This window comes from Camelina sativa, chromosome 10 (genome assembly GCF_000633955.1).
Source record: "Camelina sativa cultivar DH55 chromosome 10, Cs, whole genome shotgun sequence".
NCBI lineage: Eukaryota > Viridiplantae > Streptophyta > Magnoliopsida > Brassicales > Brassicaceae > Camelina > Camelina sativa.
In genome coordinates this window covers 4,374,032-4,396,883 of record NC_025694.1, presented here as the reverse complement: position 1 = coordinate 4,396,883, position 22,852 = coordinate 4,374,032, and the positions used below count along the sequence as shown (strand labels likewise).

General features: G+C 36.0%; 4 protein-coding genes across 6 annotated transcripts; 2 read left to right on the top strand and 2 right to left on the bottom strand.

Moving 5' to 3' along the window:
- On the bottom strand, positions 7–3,102 carry LOC104717041 (exocyst complex component EXO70A1-like). Its single transcript, XM_010434549.2, has one exon. It carries the CDS (start codon positions 2,356–2,358, stop codon positions 298–300), a length of 2,061 nt encoding a protein of 686 aa, XP_010432851.1. The 5' UTR covers positions 2,359–3,102; the 3' UTR covers positions 7–297.
- On the top strand, positions 4,076–5,248 carry LOC104717040 (F-box protein At1g30790-like). Its single transcript, XM_010434548.2, has one exon. It carries the CDS (start codon positions 4,076–4,078, stop codon positions 5,246–5,248), a length of 1,173 nt encoding a protein of 390 aa, XP_010432850.2.
- Positions 6,560–8,217, bottom strand: LOC104717039 (probable WRKY transcription factor 11). 2 transcript variants are annotated; one of them, XM_010434546.2, is made up of 3 exons: positions 7,409–8,217; positions 6,996–7,124; positions 6,560–6,886 (listed from the first exon to the last, which is right to left on the bottom strand). In XM_010434546.2, the coding sequence occupies exons 1-3, from the start codon at positions 8,092–8,094 to the stop codon at positions 6,703–6,705; spliced, it is 999 nt and encodes a 332-aa protein (XP_010432848.1). In that variant the 5' UTR covers positions 8,095–8,217; the 3' UTR covers positions 6,560–6,702. The 2 variants fall into 2 exon arrangements, with proteins under 2 accessions (XP_010432848.1, XP_010432849.1); XM_010434547.2 differs by having other exon boundaries at positions 6,996–7,121; positions 7,409–8,216.
- LOC104720035 lies at positions 18,923–21,149 on the top strand. 2 transcript variants are annotated; one of them, XM_010438008.2, is made up of 3 exons: positions 18,923–19,087; positions 20,446–20,606; positions 20,834–21,149. In XM_010438008.2, the coding sequence occupies exons 1-3, from the start codon at positions 18,958–18,960 to the stop codon at positions 20,960–20,962; spliced, it is 420 nt and encodes a 139-aa protein (XP_010436310.2). In that variant the 5' UTR covers positions 18,923–18,957; the 3' UTR covers positions 20,963–21,149. The 2 variants fall into 2 exon arrangements, with proteins under 2 accessions (XP_010436310.2, XP_010432847.1); XM_010434545.2 differs by lacking the exons at positions 20,446–20,606; positions 20,834–21,149 and adding an exon at positions 19,476–19,791 and having other exon boundaries at positions 18,925–19,248.

Sequence of the window (22,852 nt, the reverse complement as noted above, 5' to 3'; positions counted from 1 at the left end):
AAATGTAACACAACATTGAGAACAAGAAGATTCAAAGGGAAAGGATTTCCACATTTTTATGATCCTGTTCTTCTGGTTAACACATTAAATAGAATAATAATCTAACCCGCTTGGTCCCTAACATGAAGTCTTATAAGATAAACTGAACTAAAGGGACTTGACCAATGACTAAAACCTATACCTGATTGACAGTATTTATATACGTATAACAATACCTCTGCTTCCAGGAGATGAAGATCAGACCAATGTGGACATATTTAATACAACATTCGAGGTGTGAACAGCACATGACTACAATCAGACAACAGCGGAAGTGGTACGCCTAAGGTCAACATCGTTCTTGTGTTTCTCACTTGGCGGTGTTCCTTTGAAACTTCCATATCTCATTGGCTTAGGCATGTAAAGAGAACTGAGTATCTTCTCCAAAGCTACAACTGTGTATCTCACATACTTGCTTGAACTCGCGTCTTTCTCAACCAGTGGCCCATAGTTTTGCATATAGCTTCTGTATACCGGCACAATTGCCTGAACTATCTGCTGGCAAACTCTATCCCTCAAATCTTTTTCCGGTAAGACCCATGTGACTTGCTTCTTATACATCTCATCAAACGCATCATTGAATGCTTTCAATCTCTTCTTGACAAGATCACGAGCCGTAGCATGTCCACCCGAGAAAAGTATAAGTCCTTCTCGGCTCAAGTGGCTTGGAAGCTTACCCCAACTGTCTCTAAGAAATATCGTGGCGTAATACTCTTTGTACTGTTCATGTTCTTTCAGCCATGAATCTCCTAAATGATCCCCAATTTTTGTACCCTTTAGGTTCTTGTATAAATGCCAGTGATTATTCATACCGAAGAAATGAGCAAGCGTTTGATCTGGATATGCTTTCATCCATACATCTAGATTCTGCTCAATGGCTTTGATTATTCTTAGAACCTCAACCATAAGCTGATTATCTTGGAACCTTTCTGATCTCCAGCTTTTATGTATGAGCAGAACCTGAGTTAGTGTAGACTTGTACTTTTCTCCAATAAGTTTATTGCAATAATCAGTAACAAAACTGACTAATCTAGGCACACCACCGTCGTTAGGAGGCGGGGTCTGTTTCTGAATCTCTACTTGAACGAGAAGCTCCCAGAAGATTTCCGCCGCACCATCGATTATCCTTTTAATGAGATCCCTTGTGAAGTTTTGGATCTCAATACAAGCTGCTCCACCAAAGAGACGGTTGAAATCTGCTCTCAGTTTGTTTAACGAAGTAAATATATCTAACAGCTTCAGAAGCTTGATTGGATCTTTCTTGCTATCAGTCACAGTTTTCCCAAACTGAAGGAACGCGAGCATACCGGCCTGAGCAGCAATCTTAGAAAAGCAATCCATCCATACATTCAGCCCGAGTCTTTCAAAAACATCATTGCAAAGCTTGAACTCTGCTTCAAACAGATGCTTAACCGCAAACTCTAAATGATTCCCCCACTGAGCTATATACCCTTCTATGCTCTGCACATCGTTGAACTCAGAAACCGAGATGTCTAGATAATCTAAGTCGAGTGCTTGAAGACTAGCTCTAACATTCGAGCTCCTCACTTCAACGTATATTGAAATGCACTTGTCGAGTCTGTTATTAGCTCTGAGTCTCCCAAGAATGGCTTGAAGTTTATGAATTACAGTTACAGGCAACTGAGACGGTGCAATGCAAGCCTGATCTCCGAGGGATGACGGAGACGCCATTGGAAGTGGTACACTGTTATCTTTCAAGAGCCTTCTGAACTCGCTTTCAAGCTTATCTAAAGCAGCATCCCTAAGCCCGCCATCAAGACGCAGTTGAGATCTCTCTTTCTCTCCTCCTCCTTCAACGTCATTATGAAATTCCCTAAGCCCTCTTAAGGATTTCTTTAAATTCAAAAGATACTTCTCATCAGCAACTTTGTGATCTCCCAAATACTCAACTATATCTTCCAACCACTGGATAGCTAACCCACAATTCTCCCCTAGAAACTTCAACGCTTCCTCTAACCGCTTCAACACAGCTAAATAACCAGAAAGATCACTCCTAGGATCTGATAACAAAGACTTCTCAAGTCCATGAACAGCATCAAAAACCTTAAGCACAGCGGCTGCAGGACCAACAGCTCGGTTAATATTACCACCAACATCCCCAAGAGCATCTCTATCAGCACGTATAGGCCTAACGGCAGCTTCAAGGGAAGGCAATCTCTGCTCAATCTCATCAAACCTAGGACCAGTCTTCCCCAAAGCTAACCCAATAGCTTTCGATTTCTCAAGACTCGATTTTAAAGACTTCCTTGCAGCTAGTAAGCTCTGAATCCCTCGATCCACCCCAGTAGACTCCGCCATTATCAAATTCAATCAGAATAGAAAACCCTAGAAACCCCCAAAGAAAAAGCCACTCCAGTGAAAGCAATTATTAATCTTCCAAACTTTATTCCTAATAAAAATGAAGACTTTAGAGCTAATCGATTCAGAATCAGATGCAAAACTGTTTTGCATCAAACACTTTCCTCTTTTTTGTTTATCTTTCTTTTATTCGTCTCCTTTATCACCACACTAAATCAAACCAAACCCAAATAAAACTAGTTAAGAACAGAAACTGACAAACAAAAACAAACAAACCCAGGAGGACACAGAAAATTTCCACAGCTACCAAACAACCAAAAACCTAACCAGAGAGCAGAAAATTCCAAGAAAAGGAAGTCACTTTTTTAACTTAGACACTCAAACGAAAGAGAATGAGTCGAGATAAGGTCTTCCACTGAATTGGGTCGCCGGCGAAGAGTCGATCCGGTGGCGAACAGAGAGTTTGGCGGAAGAATCGAAACGGTGCGAGTTTCTCCAAAGAGAGAGATACCCAGAAAAAGAAAAAACTAACGCAGATGAAAAGAAAAAAAAAAAAACTTTTGTGTGTTTCGACAGTTTTTAATTTTTCTCGCGATGCCCGACGAAAACTGCCAAAGTGCATGACAGTGGAGCACAAGGTTTCACAGCTTCACTTGCGACTTTGGTAAAAAAATTAAAATTAAAAACTTGCTAACAATATTATACTAGTACAGAAGAAAACTAATCAAATGTTAATTACTGAGCAACTTTTTTTGTTTTAACTATTGAATCTTTGCTTTTTCTGTCAATAGATTTATGCTTCAAAATTGTGTTCAGATTTTCGAATCTTTTCACTTTTTTTTTTTTTTTCTTTTTCTGCCAAACATTTTCTGAATGTTAGTAGACTTTGTGATGATAGTCTACTTTTTAATGTAATTTACGATATTCAACGTTGTGGTAACGTACGACTTAAGCCTAAATTAATTCACTTGTACTTCAATGCCAAAATATAAATACTGTATAAAGAAGGAAAAACTCTAGTTAAGCTATGTGTTCCAATTCCATGAGAATTTTTAAATGGTTTTTGGATTTACAAAATTTAATATTACGAGGATTGGGATATATTGCTGAGATTATATTTATAGTTGATTACGATAAATTTAACATCTATGTTATCGTATACATGATACTAAAATTTGTAGTTGACACACATGAGATGTGTGTGAGAAGACATAGACAGTTAGACACCAAAAAACTTAATGGATTTATTCTTCTAAACCGTAATTCAATAAACGATTTGCCCAGGATGATGTTGGTCACGCACTCACGCTGGACGACTCTCTAAGCGTGTGCGTCCTCAACTATTATCTCACTATGGTACTGATCAGGATTTCCAACCTGATGCGTCAGCTACTCACGAGTGTGCAGAAACTAATCTTGGCCCTCCTCCTATAAGGATCACAGTACTCAAGGAGCTTGGTATTATTAAGCTCACTCAAAGAGATTATATTTAGTTGATTTACTTGTTATGATTAGGATGTGTTGTTGGTTCATCTGTTTTTTTTAGTACCACAAAAAAAAAAAAAAAGAAAAGGTCCGATAGCGTTTGCTTCTCACGGGTCGGGTCAGGAATCGCCTTTTCTCGGGTAGATAAATCTAGATCCAGGTATTTGCCGGCTCTCTCTCTCTTGATTTGAAGCTGATTGATTAGTGATAAGATTGGCTGGTGAAGTTAATGATGAAGACCCAGCACCACCACCAAAACCAAAAGAAACTGGGTCGTCGTAAGGATGAGAAAGTAGACAAGCTAGTAGTAGATCAGTTGCCTACTGATCTAGAGGTGGAGATACTGGCTAGATTGCCGGCAAAGTCTCTGATGAAGGTCCAATGCGTGTCCAAGATGTGGTCTTCCATAATCCGAAGCCAGAGATTCGTCGATTCCTTCTACGCTTTGTCCTCGACGCGATCGCGTTTCACAGTCACTTTCTGTAACGCCGACGCCGAGCGATTGTTCATCTATTCATCTTCCTTCGAGGAGGAAGAGAGATCTTTGGTTGCCAAGCTACAAATGACAATACCTTCTGTGGACTTGATCTACGGCTTCAAGAGTCCTTCCGTCCACGGCTTTCTCGGTTGTTGTAGTGGCGATCAGTTCATTGTATGTAACCCTACCACGAGGCAAGTCATTAGCTTGCCCATTAAAACAGCCCGCGCATCCTTGGGATATGATCCTGTTGGTCGTCAATTCAAAGCCTTGAACCTGGTGTCTCCTCCTGACCTCTTTCCTGCTTTTCTTGTGCACGAGGCTATAACATTTGAAGGAGGAGGAGGAAGAGTATCACGCAAACAGGTTACCTCCGCTCCTTATTACCCTGTAACCGATGGACTTTACATCAATGGTTCCATCTATTATGCTGCTTGGGCCCGTAGCCAAAAAAGGGATCCGGTGGTTGTGTGTTTTGATGTTAGATCCGACAACATCAGTTTTATCAAAGCCCCTTGGGAAGTTGTGGCTTGCGACTCTGATTCAATATTGATTGATTACCGAGGTAAGTTGGCTTCGATTATAGTAGACGCCTATTCTCCTTTCCAAATTTTTGGTTTATGGATACTTGAGGATGCCTTGAAACATGAATGGTCCAACCAAACCTTTGAGCTTCCCTTCCCTTTACTCAATATGACTTCCCCGGGCACCAACAAGGCTGGTGATATCATTTTTGCCCCAACATATCTCCCACCCGTTGCTACTTTCTTCTTCCTTTACTACTACAATGTAGAAAATCAACTCATCAGAAGCGTTAGGCTCCACGGTGTTGCAGACGATGAAGACTTTCAGCGCCGATATGGACTCCTAGATTATTGTTACGTCAATATCTCACCCGAACATGTTGAAAGTATTGCCTCTTTGTAATGTGTTTTATTTGATTGTTTCTTCTCTAATCTAAGGACCCCTTCTTAATGTAAGAGGAGCTTGACATACTCCGAGTGTTTTTTTTTTTTTTTCCTTCTAATAATCGATATTTAAGCGCTTGGCTTTTCAACACCAAGCAAAACTAGTTTGTGTTATCTTACCACTGATGATTTTCTTGTTGTTCATATTTTGTTTGTTTTTCTAAATCTTTTGTTTTTGTTGCTCAGACGGTAATATATATGCACAAGATTTCACTGAACCACATGATGCATGCAGGTAATCATTGTGGATGTCGTTTCTCTACATAATCGTAGATTAAGCCATTGCGGATGTCCTTGAATGATTTGCGTTTGCTTTGTGATGTGGATTTGGAAAGAGGTGGTGGATCTTGATCTTGAAAACTAGGCTTGATGTTTGCCTTATTGAGTTAAATACTTCTGACTGAATATATCTGAGCTGAAATAGCGTTTTCTTAGGATGAAATCGTTAAGTTGTTACNAAAAAAAAAAAAAAAAAAAAAAAAAAAAATCCGCTCGCATATAAAAGGAGTAAATAATTTACTCACTTCATTAGACTTGGTTGATCAAACAAATGACACCAACCAAAATAGAAATTAAACGAATTCGTATTAGTTGACCAAATTAAGTTCATTATAACATTTCTCATCCGTCTCATTTTGTACCACATGATTTGGTGTGGTCGTCGTTCTGTACATGTTATTGATTGTGTATCCTATTTTTTGTTGGTTGGACAAGAAGTAATGTTTCCTTCCTAACCAGAAACTGAAACTTTTGTCTCATTAAAAACATACAATACATGGTGCCAAAATGTTCGGCTTATGGGTCGATGTTGAAATGTAAACATAGGAAATGGTCAAACCATGATACTTCATTTTTTTAAAATAAGTCAGTCGGTGAGAACAATTGGTAATTTAACACGAGAAAAATAGAAAACGATTGTCAAACTAAACTCAACTAGTAAACTTCGTCCAAGTTCAGACGGCATAAAACTACTTTAGTTGACCCACATAACTTGTCTTTTGGAATTCACATTTATTTAGAAAACTGAAATTCATTATCCAACACAAGAACCCAACTAACAGCATTAAGTATTCATTGACTTTTGTAATCATTCATCTATTTTTGTCAACTTAACTTTCGAAAACAATCCAACGGCCACCCGCTCATAGTTGTATGAATAGAAAAAACAAAAGAATGAATAATGAAATGAAAACGACGAACATAAGTCTACATCATTTGGTAAGCAATTAATATCATAACCTCTACGGCTCTACCTAATACCCATATCTGCTAATCATCAACAATAGTAGTAGTATTAAACATGAACAACCACGACTAATTTTCTCTAATTTTAATATTTCTTAGTTAAAAGAAAAAAAACAATTTACAAACCAATCCATCTAAAGTACTCAAAAAAAAAAAAAATTACAAAAGTCAAGCCGAGGCAAAGACTAAATCATTAACGCCTGAAGAAGAAATATTCTCCTGCATCGCCGCGGATTGGTTGTGACGGTGCTCTCCTTCGTACGTAACAATCAGCATTGCTGGATCATCTAACGCTCGTTCCACGTGTTTCCTAGCTGGACATCCTCTAAACGTACTGCACTTGTAGTAACCACTGGATCAATCATAACAAAATTAAACACCGTTAGATCTCTCAACTAAACTAAATTATATCAACAACGGTACGGTGAATTAATAATAAAAGCAGGGTGTAGGATAGTTACCGTGGGTGTGGTGAGCCTTTGATCGGTTTTTGTCCGTACTTCCTCCACGAGTACTCGTCCGGTGGTATATCGGCGATCTTTGCACTTATCGCCGGTACCCTCACGGTTCTCTTCATCTTGTTTTTCCTGCTTCATTAAAATTAAAATAATAACAAAACTATTAATTAACGAACAAATAAAATTAAAAGTCAACGGTCAAACAAGTCTCTAGTTTGTTGTCGGCAAGCTAAAACTAAATAAGTAATTACTAAACCGGGAATAATGTTTACGGTTCACCTAATTGAATTATTACTGATTTAATTAATGATATAGCAAGGGTAGTAATAGTCAACTCAATGAAAGGGTTGAAATTAAATAAGTAGTCACTGAGTAGTTTGTTAAAGCGACAGGCGGGTGACGTAACGTAAAAATACCTTTTTTTGCAATGGCATTTTCCGTGGCCTGAGCCGGAGATTCTGCCGGAGAAACTCTCGGAGTGCTCGTGCTCGAGGCATCTTTTTCTGTAAGGATGACCGGCCAAGGGTGGCTTTCCGGAGGATGTAACAGGCTGCGACGGAGCACAGGCGAGGAAGATTTTCCCGTTTGAGACGCTTCCATCGCCGGTGATCGCCGACGACATGTAGGATGAGTTTAAAGAGACGCTGAAGTTTTCTTTCGAGAATTCCAGGTCTGAGCTTTTTGATTTGGAACCGAAGATGGTCGGTTTAGAGAAATCGAGTGTCACGCTAGGCTGGTTCGAATGAACGAAGCTCGACGGCGGAGGAGGAACGATTTGAGGAAGATGAGAAACAATCGGAGCTTCCAACGGAGCAGGTTTAACGACCTGAGGGAGTGGAGGAGGAGGAGAAACGACCGCGGATGAGCGAACCGGTCCACGTCTAAACCGAGCGTGACCAGTACGGTTAAGAAGAGAAATGACGGTTTTGAATTTAGAAACGGTGAAATCAGTGATCTCGGAGCAGTCAACTTTGCGTTGTTGTTCGGGACGGTTCGAGAGTACACGGATCAGATGCTCCATACTTTGTAAGCCTTGCGATGCAGCCTCTTGGATAGCCGTTTGATCGTCTATCTTGGGGAAACGCATAAGATCGACGGCCATGATGATCTCTTGTTTTAATTATTTCTTTCCCCTACAGTATTAATGTTTTTGCTCGTCGAAGAAGAAGATGGATGAGAAAAGAGAGAGAGGGATGATGGCGTGATATATGGGGAAAAGGAGGGAGAAGGGGAGGTGACCCGGTCAGATTTATTTATTTATTTTATTTTATTTTAGTCAAACCATGTGAAGGTTTTGATCTAACGGCTGTGATTGAGTTGAGTATTTCCATGGAATTTTTTTTATCGGATTTTTTTTTTTTTTTCCATGGAATAAAGCAACAAATATAAATCAAAGTTTGGTCTCCTCAACTTCGATGTTACTGGGTCCCTACCCTGGCATCCGAATTTATCGTTTTCTTCATATTTAAGATATTTTTTTTTTCTCTCAACTCTAAATAACAACATCAAAAATTACACAAAATTAACCATGATTATCTTAAATTTAACAAAGAAAATTAGCTTAATCGAATTGTTTATATTTGAACAATTTTTGTCAATGACTCTCATATACACACAAAAAATGGAGGAGAAAAAGGTCCAGCTGGAAATTTGGTTGAGGACAACAGAAGGAACTATGAAGAGTTGTCAACGAGACATGGATGATTGATTTAATAAAATAATAATGGGTACATTTGACTTTTTATTTTTTTGTAGTTTTCAATTATTATTATATTTTATGTTTGTTTCATTTTGAATCTTCTGTGTTCTTTCAAATTCTATGAGACTTTTCATGTTTTGTCAACTATAGATTCAGAATTAACTATTTTGATAGGTTGTCTATATAATAAAAGTGATGACCATGTTTAATTTGGGGTTTGTTTGTTTCCATAACAGCTACTAGTAAAAGATTTGGTGTTAAGACTTTTACTTCTTTAGTACAGTAGTTAAGCTAACCCTTAATTATTTCTAGAAACAGTCTTCCACTTCAACAATTATCACAGAGCGAACACCTTAATTAGGTAATTTATTCTACAGATATTGTGAAAGAATTCATAATACTAGCAGTACTGGTTTGACTAAGAGATTTTTAAAAGTCCACTAGAACAACGATTATTAATAATAAATAAGACAAAGGAGGAAGAAAAGCTAGTCAATACAATAAAACTACAATGTTTCTTGCTGTAGCATGACACATCAGCTTTTGTTTTCATGCATAGACTAACACATCAATTAAAATGAATATCCAATCAAATTATAACAATTAATATACATCATCTCTAATTTGCTTACATGTCATCATTCTATCTTACCTTTCCATTTCTCTTTTTGCTTCACCATATTTCGAGACTCAACAACCAACACTCTGAAAATACATAAACAGAGAAGAGATTGGATTATGGTAATCTGTTGGATTTCAATCTAGAGAAGAGGTTAGATTAGGGTAATCTGTTGGATTTCAATCTATAATCAGCTCTAATCCGTTGGGTGTTAATTTTAGGGATAAACAATCTCAGACATTGTATCCTTTTTTATTTCTTTCTATCTCAGTAAACATCGCTCATCTCCAATTTTGATTCTTATTAATCGTGAAAGTGGAAAACAATCTTCTTTAGCAACGACCATGGAGAACAATCACGGCGATGGCGATTTTAGAATTTTGGTGAAAACGAGAGGGCACCCAAAGTCCCACGTTGGAGGTTATGTGTGAGATGCTGGCGAGGGAGGAGGAAGGTGAAGCCGCTGCGGCTGAATTGGAATGCTTATGGACCTCTGAAATTCGGTTACATCAGTTAGTTCAGGGAGATAGTAGCAATGCCGCGGCTGCTACTACTGAGGATAGTACATGGAGGAAGCTGATCATGATTCGCATCACAAGCGTGGCAAAGTGTACTTTGGCTTGCGTGAGTTCTCTAACTCCTTTTTCTTGGCTATGTTTTCTTTGAAAGAAGAACCTTCTAAAAATGAAACTTGATATAAAGTGGTCGAAAATAAAGTTTTGATTTTTCAATGAAATTGTGTAGAGGTGTGACCTTATCATATTTTAGAATTTTGAAACCAAGCTTGTAAACTCTGCTCTAACATCCTTGTAGCAAATTTGCAGTTGCCTCTGATTTTATCTTGATTGTAGACTAACTTTGTTTTGTCCAATGTATCTTTATCATCGTTTTATTGTATAGATTATTTTTCTTTCTTTCAGGTGTCCACAACTCATGTCTTTATCATTAAAAAGAATTAATATGTCACAGGCGATGATTAACTGTCCACTCCTCTAACTTCTTGATATAGCCTCATGCCATAAGCTTTTGGATGTTACTATTTGTTCAGCAGTCATTTCATGTCTTCAGTTAGAGTCACTTGATGTTTCTAACTGTTCTTGTTTCAGTGATGAAACTTTGCGGCATATAGCCCAGGCTTCTGTTAATATGCATATTTTAAATGCTTCATACTGCCCAATATATCTCTTTAGGTTGGTCCTATTAGATATCTTCTTTGCTCCCTCCATTTCTGTTGTCTCATTCTCTTTTTTTCTGAATTGATTTCCCTTTTGTTCTTTGAACTTAGCACATCTTCCATTGTTGATTGTTCATAGCTGTGAGGTTATGACATCCGCTTCTATGACTTGGATTGCTAATAGTCCTGCGTTAGAGGTCAGTGATCGTTCTACAACCTTTAACTATTTTCTTTTGTTTTCCACACGGCATGGACCACACCCAAAAGCGTATTGTTCTACAATCTTTAAACGAATACCACAATTTCAGTTGGGTTGACCACATCCACATATAATCTGTTGCATGTTTTGGAGCTTGACAATTGCATTATGTTGACATCTTTATCTTTGCATATCTCCTACTTTTATTATATTGAGTTCTCATTTTTTATAGCTTTTTCTCTGTTTTTTACTTTATAACAGTGATTTGTGCATAGGTTGTATGAGGTGTGATGATAAAGCTAAGTCGAATGTAGGTGTACTCATTGCTGTGCTTCTGCAAATTTATATTCAAAGGTAAATTCAATAAACTAATACAATCTTTTTTTTTAAAAAGATAAATTTATTTTAGAATGAAATAAAAGATTTTGTAGCTACATAATGTGGTCTTAGAATCTAAAATTCCTAATAAAATAAATAAAACACAAAACAACTATGCTTCTTTCTAATAGTGATTTGTGTTAAAGTATGTAAGACCAAAAAGAAAATAGTCTTCCCTAATCCAAGTACCTATTTTATGTTACATAGACAATCCAATTAAGCAATTCTACCAATAATAATAAGAAAAAAATCAATAAAAACACACACGGTATATGTCATTAAATAAAAAAATCAACAACCAAAATTAAGTAAAAATAATAACGAAACAACAAAACTAATAAAATGGACCTCCAATACATCCTAAAACAAGAAAAAGAAAACATTATACAGTACTCTACAATTCCATAACAAAAAAACTAAAATAAAAATAAATAACAACACATAATAAAATAAAATAATCACATAAACATCTTTAAAAAAAATAAAAGTGATTTTACATTACAAACAACATACGAAACTAAACACTACAATAGTTATATAGAAAAACAAAATAAAAAATAACCCCATGACGTAGTAAAAATCAATGGAAGGTTTTATATTATAGTTTAAAATCAGTAAAAACTAATTAATTATCTACAACTTAAATATTACTTTGACAATAACTTAATCCATATGCTATTATAATAGGATTAAAATAATATACAAAACCAGATTAAAGTAAAAATATGTTTATGTAGTTTGACAAATAATAACTTTTCTAATAAGACAAAAAAACACTATATAACAATTATGTGATTAAATTTGTAAAAACTACAAAAAAACACCACAAAATCAAACTATACTAATATATCTTCCACAAAAGGTAAAAAAAATAAATAGAACATATATTAAGATTAGTTAAACTATTTATATAATTAATTTTACCTGATTTATATGTAAACATTTATAAGCCATTCTATGTTTATAACAATTATGTGACTTTGAAATTACTCTATTTTTATTTATTAGTGCATTTTTCTATCTTAACATTGTATAAACGGTAGTTTTTATAATTATTTCAATTAAAAAAACATATTTTTAATAATTAAATATATCTAAGAAAAGTATTCGGCGGGTTTAACTTAGTTTATTTAAAATTTTGAAGTAGCACTGTACTTACTACTTTTTAAAAAAGATTATTCATTTATTTCGCTATTTGACCACCTCGTTAACCGGGTGGTCCCGATAACTCTTATACGAACCGTTAGATTTTATAAAGATAGATCCAACGGTGGATCTGTGGATGCTAGTGTTGACTAATTTTTATTATATTTATGAGCCTAAAACAATAATCTCCAGCCAGCTATTTAGGTTCTAGTCACGTGTCGACTTTGTTATGTATGTCTCATATGTATTGATGATTTGATGGTATTGGTATAGTAGCTGTCCCGTTTCTTACAAAAAAAAAATGTATTAAGGAAAACAAACATTAGGAAAAGCATCAGATTGATAAATTAGGGAAAGCTTGTTTTTTGATTAATTTTTAACTGGCAAAATATATGTTTTGGGAATTAATCTGGACATCAGATTAAAATCTCTAACTTATTGTAAAAAAAAAAAAAAATAGACCGTGTTGTGTAACGTGTTAATGGCTATATGGGTGGAGAAGAAACCATGGGTTGTTGTTATTTTAAAACACTTTCCTTTTGTCAACGATTAAATTATAACATGGGGTTAGTTGACCCGACCGATCGAGTTGTATTATTATTGTCGTGCACGTCTGTTATCTATATATGTTTACAAAAATCTCAATGATCATCCTTTTCTTTATGTGTGTCAATGTGTTTTGGTATAATGGTATCTTGTTTGGATCATCTCTTTTCTTCCGTCCCGATCAATGTTTGCTTGGTTAATTAAAATCAGAACAGATAACAAATAGAGTTATTTGTAAGAACGAAACAACAAATAAAACTTATTTTGGTTCTATATATCTATTCTAGGTATATCGCCGGGAAAAATCTGTTGTAATAAACTACGATGAAATCTTATTCATTCCCGTTTTTTGTTTGTTCTTGGGTTTTTAATAAATTATAATAAGCAGGTGAAGAAACGTGTTCGTTAAATTGCATGTGGTATCTCTACGTACAACCTTACTTATTAGTATTATTATTACTATTTTTTCTTTTGTGTGGCACAACGTATTGTCATCTTGGGCGTTCAGCAGAAATGGATTGTTCGAGTCGGGTTGTTCGGTTTTTTTTAATCGGGTTTTTTAAAATCTTACTGAATTAAACTCAAATTGTAATTTGGTTCGGTTCGGACGGTACTAGGGTTAATCGGGTCGGTTACTTGAATAAACTTTGTATCCGAAAACAATATCTAATTCGGTTTATTTAACCCGAATTAAAAATTTTCTGAAGCAAACACCAAAGCAGAACCTGCTAAGTTTATGTACTAGTAGCTTAAAGTTGTGTTAATGAGTTTATAGATTTTAAGCTACTAGTACAAACTATTACAAACCATTACAGACCATTAAAGAAGCTGCTAAGCTAACATTTTATCTTGTTTAAGCTAGCATTACATCAAAAAACCAATCCATCAACAAACTTACAAAAGCATGCTACTTCACATCAAAAAGTAGTCAAAAGAGCAGCTTCAAGTCAGTACTATGCCATCCATTGTTAACGCCGCATTCCGCATCGAAAAGAACAAAATACGCAGCTTCTTACCTGTGAAAATCATAACAAAAACAATGTTAATCAACAACAAAAACAAAACTTATATGAACATTTGGACAAAACCACAATCATACCTGTCATACTATGAAGAATCATGGAATAGCTTCTGTTGGATTCCGAGAATCTACACAAGAAAAATAGATGCAAGAAATTAATAAACTTATAGATATCAAAAGATTTGAAAGGATAACTAAACCGAGAGAACTTAAACTTACCAAGAAACTCAAAGAATTTAACTTCCTCCAACATCTAGGCCAAGTTTGCTACGGCTACTTCTCCTTTATACGAAGTCTTAAACCATTGTTGGGTGCACAACAAGACCTCAACCATGTAAGGAGTTAAAGAACTTCGGTAAGGATCCAAGACCCTTCCACTTGTACTAAAAGTTGATTCTGAAGCAACCGATGAGGCTTGAATTGCTAGAACATCTCTAGCCATTTCTGACAAGACTGGATATTTTGGGCTATTACATCTCCACCAACTGAGAACATCATAAGGCATCCCCAACTTATTCTCTACTCTCGTCTCAGGTTTCTCTGCTAGATGTTGTTGTAACTCATTGTAGTTATCTGCAGAAGTCTTCAACCCAACCACCTTGTCGAATATTGCAAGTATCCCCTCACAATCTTCATCATATGATAACTCAAAGACGGTAGACTTTGGCTGAGAATTTGGGGTGTCTTCGATGGCTTCTGGTGTGCTCAGCTTGAAACTGTAATGCTCATACAGTTTCTTCATAACATCTGAAACTTTAGAGTTAAGGTGCCTAGACTCTATTGTCTCCTTACCATACAACTGGTCAAAGCAGAGAGAAGCAAACATCATCTTGTTTCGAGGGTCAAAGACACTAGCCACAATCACTAGCGGATTCATGTTTCCCAATCCATCCCAATACTTCTCAAACTTATCCCTCATAACATGAGCTTGCTTTCTGATCTCCTCATCAGGACTGGTACAGTTACTCATCAGGTTCCTCTCAATGTCGACAATCTCATTGTAACAGACAGTGGAACAAACTGAATTAGAAGCAGAGAATATCAAAGTGCACTTATAAAAGATTTTCAGAAACTTGACCAACCTTGCAATTTCCTCAAAAAGTAGAATTAGTCGGCGGTCCAACTCGTTTAGCGTTTGTTTTCTCATCCTCTTCCTCAAAATAATCACAGTACAACTTGTCCTCAACTTCTATCTTCTCAAAAGCCTTCCTCAACTTCAAAGCAGAACTCAACATCAGATATGTTGAGTTCCAGCGTGTGCAAACGTCGAGAGGCAAACTCCCTCTACACAATTTCCCTGTTTCACATCGCAATACGAAAGACTTCAACCTAGTGAATGATGACCGAACATACTTCACAACATTCCTAACAGCAACAACATGATGATTTACCTTCTTTAAACCATCTCCGACAATTAGATTGAGGATATGTGCACAGCAACGCATATGTAGATAATCACCATCCCTAACTAATGCTTCCTCTCCTCTCAGCCTTAACTGAACGTTAAAAGCATCCAACGCCTTGTCATTGTTCTTCGCATTATCAAATATCACAGTGAAGACCTTCTGAATTCCCCAATCATCTAAGCAATCCATCAACTGCCCAGCAATGGTGTCTCCTTTGTGATCAATAATGACCTTAAAGCTCAGAATTCTCTTCTGCAATTCCCATTCACTATTAATCCAGTGATCGGTGATCACCATGTAGCTGTATGATGTGGTAGAACACGTCCATATATCCTTAGTGAGAGAAACCCTTTGTTTCTTTACACTAAACAGATTCTTCAGAGCTGTCTTCTCTTGCAGATACATCGCCACAATGTCTTTAGTACTAGTCCTTCTAGAGAATGTGTTGTACAGCGGCAACACATTGAAGCAGAACCGCTTCCATCCCTCTGACTTGACAAATGAGAGTGGCAACTCATTCACTACAACCATCTCATTAACTGATCTTCTAAACAGCATCGGGTCATACTTAATGGATTTAAGATTCACATTGTTATCACCAGTGATAACCTTCTGCTTTTCCTTTTCTACCCAATCCTTGTACCGCTTGCATCTATTAATGTGACCTATCATCGGGCTAGTCCCTACTGCCTTAGTATCACAAGATATCTCTGCTGCACAATACTTACAGTAGCTCTTAGCATTCTCTCCTTCCCTTTTGCAGAAAATGTTCCCAAACCGGAGCTCTTTTAGCATACATCTTTCTTGGTTTCGGTGGCTTATCAGTACCAGATGCAGGTCTTGGGCGCTTCTTTCCAGATGTAACATTCGCTGCAACATCCGTAGTTGCATCTTGTTGTCCGGCTTGAACTGTAGGCTCCTTCTCGTTCTCGTTAGTCATCTACAAATGCGGATGAAGCTCTCATTAGCTCATAATAACAATCAACAATACAAGTTGCGGATACTGAAATAAGATCATAAACAAAGTAAATATAACATAAACCCTAAATCACATAATCAAATAATAACAAAACGGAGATAGACTAATTGACTACGAAGAACAACGACATAAGTTAAGCCCTAAATTTCCAAATGAATTTGAAACCTAAACCCTACATTTTTTGAATTAAAAAATTTAGGGTTTCGGTTTCAATTTGCTAAAGAATCAGAAATATACTAATTGACTACGAAGACAACAAAAGAAGATAAACCCTAAATTTCAGAAATAAATTGGAACCCAAACCCTAAAATTCAAAAATTTTAGGGTTTCAATACTAACGAATCGAAATCGTCAAATTGACAACAAAAAACAACTAAAAAACACAATAAATTGAAAACAAAGAAGAACGAAAGAACTAACCGTTTCAAAAATTCGAAGAATCTAGGTTGTAGCTCGCAAAATATGAGAAGAAGTATCCGTAGAGGTTATAACTCTCTAGAAGTAGAAGAAGATGAGTTGATGATGGAGAAAAAACCAAATTAGATCTGAGGACAAGGATGGACTGATGTTCTTCTCTCTCGCTTTCAAAATTGCATCATGACTGCGGCGTCGAAGAAAGAAAGAAAGAAATGAGAAAATTAGGGTTAATGCTCACCGGTTATATTTATATACTTATGCGGTTTTTTAATAACCCGATTGGTTCGATTACTGATCCGAATTAAACCAAAATCCGATTATCCCAATTAGTTATGCCGAATGGTTATCCAGTTGTTTTTCGATTTGTCTTGATAACCGAAATTTTCGGGTTGTCTGGTTCGGTTTGTCAGATTAGTACCAAACGCCCAGGATGAACGTATTGTATTGATTATGGGTTGTTATTTACAATACGATGGAATATAGATAGAAGCTTCGTATTAATAATTGAGTGTTTGTGCTTCATAATAAAGTGTACATATATTTTTTTTACTCAGCTTAATAAAGTGTATATATATATATATATATAACAATTTTGAAGTAATAACAATACAAATAAATTATGACTTCAATATTTTTGGTGACATAACAAATTTTGAAGTTACATAACAAATTTGGAAGTAATAAAGTTACATACATGCGTTATATTTAGTTTTTACGTGAAAACTAGTTTAGTAAATATAATTGTGATTTAAAGCTTTTGGTTTAAGATAATTTTGCCAATACGCCATAAGCATATAATATATCGAATTAGTAATTACTATCTTTGTAATTTATTTATCAAATCTTGTCAAATATCTAATTGACACTATACTAATTCTTTACATGCATTTTTAGATTATTTTATTCCTAATTGAAGTTAAGTGGAGTTTTTTTATATTTTCTTAATGAAGGAAAAGAAGAAAGAACCTGTCTTTAATTATTGAACCAATTGTCTTAGAGAAGGTTTGGGCCGAATGTTTTTTTATAACTTTCTGATCGATGAGAAGTCAACGCAAACATAATGGATTTTTATTCTACTAACATTGACTTGCTATGCACACACGGATTTAACACGCATTTGAGAAATAAATGGCTCTTTATCTTAATCTTTACGTTTTGATTTACAGTATTCTCATATCTGTTTACTAATCATGTTAATACTGTCGATATTTCAGAATTACTTATGCTGACAGTTTTTAGAAAATAACTAAAGATATTTGAATATTAAATGAAAAATAACTATAGATTTGTACGTAGTTCTATTAGTTTTGGTTTAGAACTTTTTTTTTTATCGCGCAAGTTTTATTTTATAATTATAAATGGCAGTTTAATATGGGTTGTCAGCTTCTATGGCATGCATGTTCTAGACTTGTAGATTATTGCAATGGTATGCATATTTTACTTATACAAAGCCGTAAGGAAGAATATGTAAAGGAAAAAAAGTAAAACGAGAGTGGAATCCAATGTGGACTTCAACTAGATATGTTAGGGTATCTATAGTTACTCTTGTTAAAAAAATAATAAAAAGATGAGAGAGAAAAATAAAGAAAAAATAATGTTTTTTGCTGGAGATTTTTGAGAATGCTTTAAGAAACGCTTCTCCATGTATGTGATTTACTTAATAACACACATTTTTTAAAATAAATAAAAAATAAAAATGTATAATAAAAATATATATATTTTTTTTTGTTTTCTGAGTAACATTGAATCGTTCTGGACTAAAAATGATCTTATATTATTGTTTGATTCTATTATTAACGTTGAACGTATATTTTGAATGTAACCTTGGGTGTCGAATTATTTTGCTTTAATGTATAAACAAGAACCAGCACTGCAGCACATGGTGGTCTTGGAAAACGAAATATATACTTTTTTAAAAAATATACAAGGGGTCAATCCAAAAATTCCAAACCGAAGCACATAGAGATAGCCAGATAGGTCATAAAATTGGTAAATTTTTAATGGAGTATCCAAATAAATTATTAGGCCACGAAAGAGAGTTTTAAAAATCTATATTGCTTGAGAGAAAACTTATTAAATAAATATTCGAATCAATTAGACAACTTGGCTAAGATTTGATTCTAGTGGAAAAAAATATAAAACATGCTCCATATGCTATCATATCTCCCATACAATAATAATAAAACGAGGACGAGTATATGTCGCTATCATGGAAGGTTCGATTAGTTTTGAGAAGTTTTAATGGGCCTAATACAAGTAAGCCCATTGGACAAGTTTTCAGATTATTCTAATCGGGTCGGTTTGATATACCGACCCGATATGATTATCCTTATCGTTTGCTTCCAAAATCAACAGAAACAAAAAGAGGGAGAAGAAAAATAATGGCGAGAGTGTTCGTCTCTATCCCTATGCAACCCACACAAACAATCTTCTCCGCGTCTTCTTCGTCCTCTCAGCCGCTATTCTCACCACCGGCAAACGATTTCTGCGGCGGTGGAGCCGGGGGATTAAGTCTTACCCGGAGAATCAGAGACTGTTCCGTTGTGACGCGAGCTGGGCCGAGTACGAGTAGCTACTTGCTCGCGTTCGCTATTCCTGCTACTCTTATCGCTGCCACCGTCTTCACTTCAATCAAAATCGCTGATAAGCTCGACGAAGATTTCCTCGAGGATGTAAGATCGATATTTCCCAATTCACCATATCTAATTTCAATTCGATTTGAGAGTTTTGAATTTGTTTAAGTTCTTGAATTTTATGTCACCCTTAGAATTTAAGAGAAATCACAATTGTGTTCTAATATAGGCAGGCCTTAAGTGTTGTTACTGAGCAGACTGTTAGAATAGTAGCTCATTCTGATATCTAGGCTGATACCATTACTGTGTCGTTTTGATTGCTGAAGATTGCGTTGAACCAAGCGATAAAAGGAGCAGAAAATGGGGAGAATGGTGAACGTGACATGTCACTGGACGATGTGATTCAAGAACCTGTGCTTCAACGAACACGTAACCGGCCTAAACGTGAAGTTTAACACACACATAATAAACATCTTGTTAAAGATTTCTTCAATGATCTTGTTGACTCTGTAATACATCTTGTGTTTTGTAGCCTTCTTATTAGTCCCATTTATAGTTTGTACTTACTAGTATTATTACAATATTGTTTGATCGTTTGTATAAAAATTGGTTAATTAAATATCAAATGCTGCTCATTGCCGATTTAAAAGTTTTGAGTAGATAGATTTTCTATGTCCTCCTCTGTCTGTTGTTTTGCTGAGTTTACTTCTGTAAAATTTGTAATTTTGAGTAATAGCCTCAAACTGGCCAACGAAACCCAAGTACCATCTGACCCGTTTTGAATTGGGCTTTTAAGGCCCAGTTTGAGCTGTAACTTTTGAGAAGAGTACTAGTGTTTGGGAATTTTTCCATGTTTCGCTTCAAATCGACGTCTGTGTGAGAGAGGTTGAATCGCGTCGTGGTGTTTTCATCTTAGGAGTTTCTTTTTTCCCTTTGCCAAACGACCGAGACACACCAGCTAAACGCCATTCGCGTTAGATCTAAGGAGAAAGCGACGTACATAATAGGTGTTTTCGAGCAATTTGTTCTATAGGAAGGAGATTAACGCTCAAAGTTGATTTCAGTCTCCCTTTGGAGTATTCTCTTCGACCGATCGGGGGTATGCTTTAGCTCAGTTTCGTGATTTTCTTAGCGTATTTATCGATTTTTTTTGTAGTTGTGGAATTTGATATTTAATTGCGGCTTTTGGATCATGGGTTTGGATTGTTCTTCCGTCTTATTTTATCAATGGGGTGTGTTAAACTATTGAATCTGGATATTGATATCTCTGCACAATTTGGGTCTGTTTCNGATTAAGTCTTACCCGGAGAATCAGAGACTGTTCCGTTGTGACGCGAGCTGGGCCGAGTACGAGTAGCTACTTGCTCGCGTTCGCTATTCCTGCTACTCTTATCGCTGCCACCGTCTTCACTTCAATCAAAATCGCTGATAAGCTCGACGAAGATTTCCTCGAGGATGTAAGATCGATATTTCCCAATTCACCATATCTAATTTCAATTCGATTTGAGAGTTTTGAATTTGTTTAAGTTCTTGAATTTTATGTCACCCTTAGAATTTAAGAGAAATCACAATTGTGTTCTAATATAGGCAGGCCTTAAGTGTTGTTACTGAGCAGACTGTTAGAATAGTAGCTCATTCTGATATCTAGGCTGATACCATTACTGTGTCGTTTTGATTGCTGAAGATTGCGTTGAACCAAGCGATAAAAGGAGCAGAAAATGGGGAGAATGGTGAACGTGACATGTCACTGGACGATGTGATTCAAGAACCTGTGCTTCAACGAACACGTAACCGGCCTAAACGTGAAGTTTAACACACACATAATAAACATCTTGTTAAAGATTTCTTCAATGATCTTGTTGACTCTGTAATACATCTTGTGTTTTGTAGCCTTCTTATTAGTCCCATTTATAGTTTGTACTTACTAGTATTATTACAATATTGTTTGATCGTTTGTATAAAAATTGGTTAATTAAATATCAAATGCTGCTCATTGCCGATTTAAAAGTTTTGAGTAGATAGATTTTCTATGTCCTCCTCTGTCTGTTGTTTTGCTGAGTTTACTTCTGTAAAATTTGTAATTTTGAGTAATAGCCTCAAACTGGCCAACGAAACCCAAGTACCATCTGACCCGTTTTGAATTGGGCTTTTAAGGCCCAGTTTGAGCTGTAACTTTTGAGAAGAGTACTAGTGTTTGGGAATTTTTCCATGTTTCGCTTCAAATCGACGTCTGTGTGAGAGAGGTTGAATCGCGTCGTGGTGTTTTCATCTTAGGAGTTTCTTTTTTCCCTTTGCCAAACGACCGAGACACACCAGCTAAACGCCATTCGCGTTAGATCTAAGGAGAAAGCGACGTACATAATAGGTGTTTTCGAGCAATTTGTTCTATAGGAAGGAGATTAACGCTCAAAGTTGATTTCAGTCTCCCTTTGGAGTATTCTCTTCGACCGATCGGGGGTATGCTTTAGCTCAGTTTCGTGATTTTCTTAGCGTATTTATCGATTTTTTTTGTAGTTGTGGAATTTGATATTTAATTGCGGCTTTTGGATCATGGGTTTGGATTGTTCTTCCGTCTTATTTTATCAATGGGGTGTGTTAAACTATTGAATCTGGATATTGATATCTCTGCACAATTTGGGTCTGTTTCTGTTACTTTTTATGCGAATTGGGTTTTGATCTGTGTTGTTCATTATTCTAAAGCCAATATATTGTGTCGGTGCTCTGTGATATTATATAAGTTTTGTTATCTTAGCTCAGTTTTTGTTGTTTTTTTATATTCTGCGTCAGTCAGGAGGCAAGAACCATGATGAGCCAAAATTGGTGTTGATCCACGAATAGTCATTGTGGGAACAAGAACAGAGTGAATCAAATGGACAAGAAAAAGAATCGTAGCGATCCACTTGCTGCTGGGCGTCAGAAGGTTAGTTTCGTTGTCCTTAAAGCTACCTCTTTAGAAATTGTGTAGATATTTTTTATCATCACAAAATGTCAGTAAGAACTAAGAAGAGAGAAGTGTTCTACTGTTTCGTTTCCTTCTGCTGTGTTTATTGTCTAAGTTCATTGTTTAGGAGGAAAACTTGATAGCTTGGTTTCGAGATATCGTGTTCTTTCTTCTTGTCATTAATAAAAGAGGTTAAGTTATTTTGCAATATTTCACCCATTACTTTACCCAACTTGTCTCCACAGTCTATACTTGATTACTTGTCCTGCCTTGATTTATATAGACAGAGAAACATTTGGATGGGATGTGTTTTAATTACTTTTTTTTTTTGTTTATCTCGTTTCAGCTTCAACAGTTTCGTCAAAAGAAGGCTGACAAAGGAAATGATCAGAAAAAGGACTCCAAAGGTAGTACAAGCCAAGGAAAATCCTCCAAAAAATCTGGTAAATCTGAGAAGCATGAGCGTAAACCTGACACAAATGCTGTCAGTGATGAGGCAGAAGCTCCGTCCCATGTGGCTGCAGGAGGAGCTGCATCTCATGTGAATGTTGGTGAGGAGGTTGTCGATTCTCCACAAACTTCTGCAAATGCAAAAGCTCACGAAGATGTTTCAGTCCATGGTTCAGCATCAGAACCTGATACGACTCAGCCAGTAAATACCACGTCTGATGATGGATCTGAAGTGAGAAAAGAAGTAGTTAATTCTGAAAATGATATCAGTATATCATTATCCACTGAAGAAGAGAATATGAAGTCTATCAA